Below are 531 nucleotides of genomic sequence, written 5' to 3'. Positions count from 1 at the left end.
AGCAGGAACCAGGAGTCTTGAGGTCTTGACCATCTGCCTCCTGGAGGAAATGAACGAGCTTACCACACATATTCTGGGAATGGTCAATGCCCACATGATGTGGAGGAAAGCCTGTGGAGTCACTGCTGGAGAAAGTGCTCCTGAGCCCAGTCTGAAATCGAAGTCACCGAGGATCATGAGAGTTGCCTCAACCACATAAGCAAGGAGGTGTTGTGGTGGATTCAAGAGTGCCGTTGTCAGGAAGGGAAGAACCTCTTTAAGCTCCAAGCTGAGCTCTGTGGCCTGAGCACCAAGACTATCAAGCAAGCCATTGATTATCTGACCACCAAGGGCCACATTTACCCCACTGTGGTTCAGTAGCATTTTAAATCTGCTGATTGAGGCATGAAAACATGTTTCATTTTTCCAAAGCCCCTTGTCTCCAGCTCTGGGTAATTTTGACCTGTTGACTTTTAGAAAGTAGAATTTTTCAACAAAAGGTCTCAACTAGCACCTTTTGGCAACTTGTTACTTTTCCAACTGCTTTGAACT

The 531-nt window shown here is 46.3% G+C and overlaps 2 protein-coding genes across 2 annotated transcripts in view; both read left to right on the top strand.

Annotated features, from left to right (window-relative positions):
* RPA4 (replication protein A4) overlaps positions 1-381 on the top strand; it is a 2,275-nt gene extending 1,894 nt beyond the window's left edge. The window contains 2 exon segments of the mRNA XM_027767728.1: positions 1-140; positions 143-381. The exon segment at positions 1-140 is cut by the window's left edge and continues 366 nt beyond it. Of these exon segments, the coding sequence (XP_027623529.1) occupies positions 1-140; positions 143-381 (379 nt within the window).
* DIAPH2 (diaphanous related formin 2) overlaps positions 1-531 on the top strand; it is a gene marked incomplete at its 5' end in the record, with an annotated part of 1,076,033 nt that overhangs the window by 250,858 nt on the left and 824,644 nt on the right.

Source organism: Tupaia chinensis, unplaced genomic scaffold, assembly GCF_000334495.1.
Source record: "Tupaia chinensis unplaced genomic scaffold, TupChi_1.0 Scaffold144482_1, whole genome shotgun sequence".
In the NCBI taxonomy this organism is placed as follows: Eukaryota; Metazoa; Chordata; class Mammalia; order Scandentia; family Tupaiidae; genus Tupaia; species Tupaia belangeri.
Note: the sequence above shows the minus strand (reverse complement) of the source record. Positions and strands in the feature narration are given on the sequence as shown.